Source organism: Chlorocebus sabaeus, chromosome 27, assembly GCF_047675955.1.
Source record: "Chlorocebus sabaeus isolate Y175 chromosome 27, mChlSab1.0.hap1, whole genome shotgun sequence".
Lineage (NCBI taxonomy): Eukaryota > Metazoa > Chordata > Mammalia > Primates > Cercopithecidae > Chlorocebus > Chlorocebus sabaeus.
The window spans coordinates 43,583,369-43,585,882 of record NC_132930.1 but is presented as its reverse complement, the minus strand read 5'-3'; the positions used below and the strand labels follow the sequence as shown (position 1 = coordinate 43,585,882).

Below are 2,514 nucleotides of genomic sequence, written 5' to 3'. Positions count from 1 at the left end.
TCATTTTGAAGAATGTTTATTTATCTTACCTTTTCCTGGCCAAGTCAATTGCTTTGGTCATCTGGACAAAGAGTTTAAAAACTGGCTTTCAGCATTTGCTTTCCCAAGCAAACGAACTTTATCACAACAAGGCAGAGCTCTGATTTTAGTCTCTGTGGAGTCTGGGCTCTAATGCCCTAGGCTAGTCATCATCTAAGCCTGGAACGACTGTTTGGGACCCCCATGGCCAGCTTGAAGCTTTCCTTCCTCCGCCACTCTGGGCCCCTGAACAGGTCACATGCATTTGTGGCAGAGACTGTATTTTAACAAAGTTTACCCCAAAGTCAGCAAACACATGTACCTAGAACTCATCCCAATTGTAGGTTGCTCACCAGACAGGTTACACGATGTGCACCAGTTAACATGCCATAGGAAAATTACATTCCAGGAAAAAGCAAAATGCTATAAAAACAACAACAAAAAACCACGCAAAACAGCTCTCCTCCTTTGATCTGATGGTCTGCAGAGGTCCTCAAGTCCATACACTGCCACTCTTCAAGACCAACCGTCCACTGGGCCTTCTCAATCTCATCCAGAGTCGCATTCACAACCTGGACTCGGGCTTGGGTTCTTGATGTGGCAGCTGCAATCATGTAGTGTCTTCTCTCTTGTAGAACTCTAACCTCAAGTCTCTCGTGAATCCCCAAATTCCAGGAAGCATAAAAAAATTGCAAAGCACACGGTATGTATACTTCCAAACTCTGAAAATACAATAAGATCACAGGAACAAACATGACCACGCAGCAGCGTACGTACCGTATAAGCCATATTCCTTTACGTGGGACGCTAATGAAAGCTGTCTTTTCCAAACTGAATGCACCTATTAATCAAAAAATACCCCTGACCATCTAATGCTGAAGTCATCCGCCAGGATGGTACTGGAAATTGAGGGGCTAACGTGGAGAAAACGCAGGCAGAAAAACAGGGGAGACAAAACGAAAGGCTCTCTTGGTATGAGCCTGTCCAAACGGCCAGGAATCCTTATCAGGTGAACACAGTTCGTCAGTCGGCCACCTAAAGTACAAGTGGGAGAAATTCATCATCACAACATAAATTTTGAGCTTGACATTCTCATATCCGGGAGTCACACAAACCCAACCACCTGTGCACAATGCTACCACCTGCAGGAAGGTCATCGCAAACGCTCCAATCTCATAACAACATTCACACGTTTCCAGCATGTACCTCCGCTTCACACCTCTCTCCCCCCACCTACTGACAGAGCAGGTCTACGTCCTGCAAATACTTTAAGTGGTCATGACTCTTTACAACAACATATCAAATTATTTTCTCTAATTACCTATGAAAAAAGAATGAAACCAACTCGGCGGAGAGAGTGGCACGGCTCTGCGCTCCCCTCCCTGCCTGCCCAGCGCCTTCCACGCGGGACACTCCCCGCCGGACTCGGCTCCTCCCCGCGCGGCCCCGCCGGCTCAGCAGCACTCGCAGCCAGCAATCCGCTGGTGCAGCTCCACGATCCTTCTGCCCATCCGCGCAGCCTCCGCGGCCTTCCTCTCCGCCTCGGCGCACAGCCGAGCCACCCGCTCCTCCGCCTCCGCGCGCGGGCTGGGTGCAGGGGCCCGGGCGCCCCGCTCCTCCGCCTCCACCTCGCTCTTGATGGCGTCGAGCAGGCTCTGGATCTCCAGCAGCTTCCTGCGGGCCCGCCAGTGCGCCCGGGCGCGCTCGCGCTCCAGGGAGGCCAGGTCCTCGCGGCCGGCGCGGGGCGCCGGGCTCAGCGGGCTGCCCGGGTCCTCGCGGGGCTCCCGCGCCTCGTCCGCGTCCACAGGCCGCATCACGCCGCCGCCTCTTCCAGCCCGCTGGCCACGGCGGGGCTGCCCACCAGCAGCGAGCGCGGAAGCCTCGCTGTCACCAAAGAACGGACTAGCAACAGGTTGCCCCAACTTTTCGCAGCGAGGACGGCGTCCAAAATGGGATAACAGCCGTCTGCCGGGGCGCTGCCACTGCGGCCCTTTTACGACACCCGGGGTCCTTTACCGCCACGCAGCGGGCAAGAACCGCATTCGGGATCCCGCCTCGGCTGCCCTGCGCGCGCACGCGCACTCGCGCACCCGCGTACCCCCGCACGCATGCGCACCCCACGTCCCCGCCCGCCCTAGGGCCGCTGCTCCCTGGGTGTTGATTCTAGGGCCACACTGCTGGAAGGTTGAAGTCGACTTCACGTTAGTTTAAGGAAATAGCTGACGCTGATAACCGTTTCCCAAGCACTGCTCTAAGTTCCCAACATTCTAAATCATAAACACCCAGTCGGGGCGCGTGGCTCACGCCTATAATCCCAGCACTTTGGGAGGCTGAAGTGAGAGGATCCCTTGAGCTCAGGAGTTCCACACCGGCCTGGGCAACAGGGGGAAAAATCCTACAAAAGAACAGAAGAAATTAGCTGGGCGTGGTGGCGCGCGCCTGTAGTCCCAGCCGCTTGAGAGGCTGAGCCGGGAGGATTGCTTAAGCCCAGGAGGT

At 55.4% G+C, this 2,514-nt stretch overlaps 1 protein-coding gene across 2 annotated transcripts; it reads right to left on the bottom strand.

Moving 5' to 3' along the window:
- Positions 1–2,080, bottom strand: LOC103246410 (MORF4 family associated protein 1 like 2). Of its 2 annotated transcripts, none has more exons than XM_008017975.3 (2): positions 1,340–2,080; positions 1–1,053 (listed from the first exon to the last, which is right to left on the bottom strand). In XM_008017975.3, the coding sequence occupies exon 1, from the start codon at positions 1,830–1,832 to the stop codon at positions 1,473–1,475; it is 360 nt and encodes a 119-aa protein (XP_008016166.3). In that variant the 5' UTR covers positions 1,833–2,080; the 3' UTR covers positions 1–1,053; positions 1,340–1,472. The 2 variants fall into 2 exon arrangements, with proteins under 2 accessions (XP_008016166.3, XP_072868620.1); XM_073012519.1 differs by having other exon boundaries at positions 1–740.
- Positions 2,081–2,514: the final 434 nt, after the last annotated feature.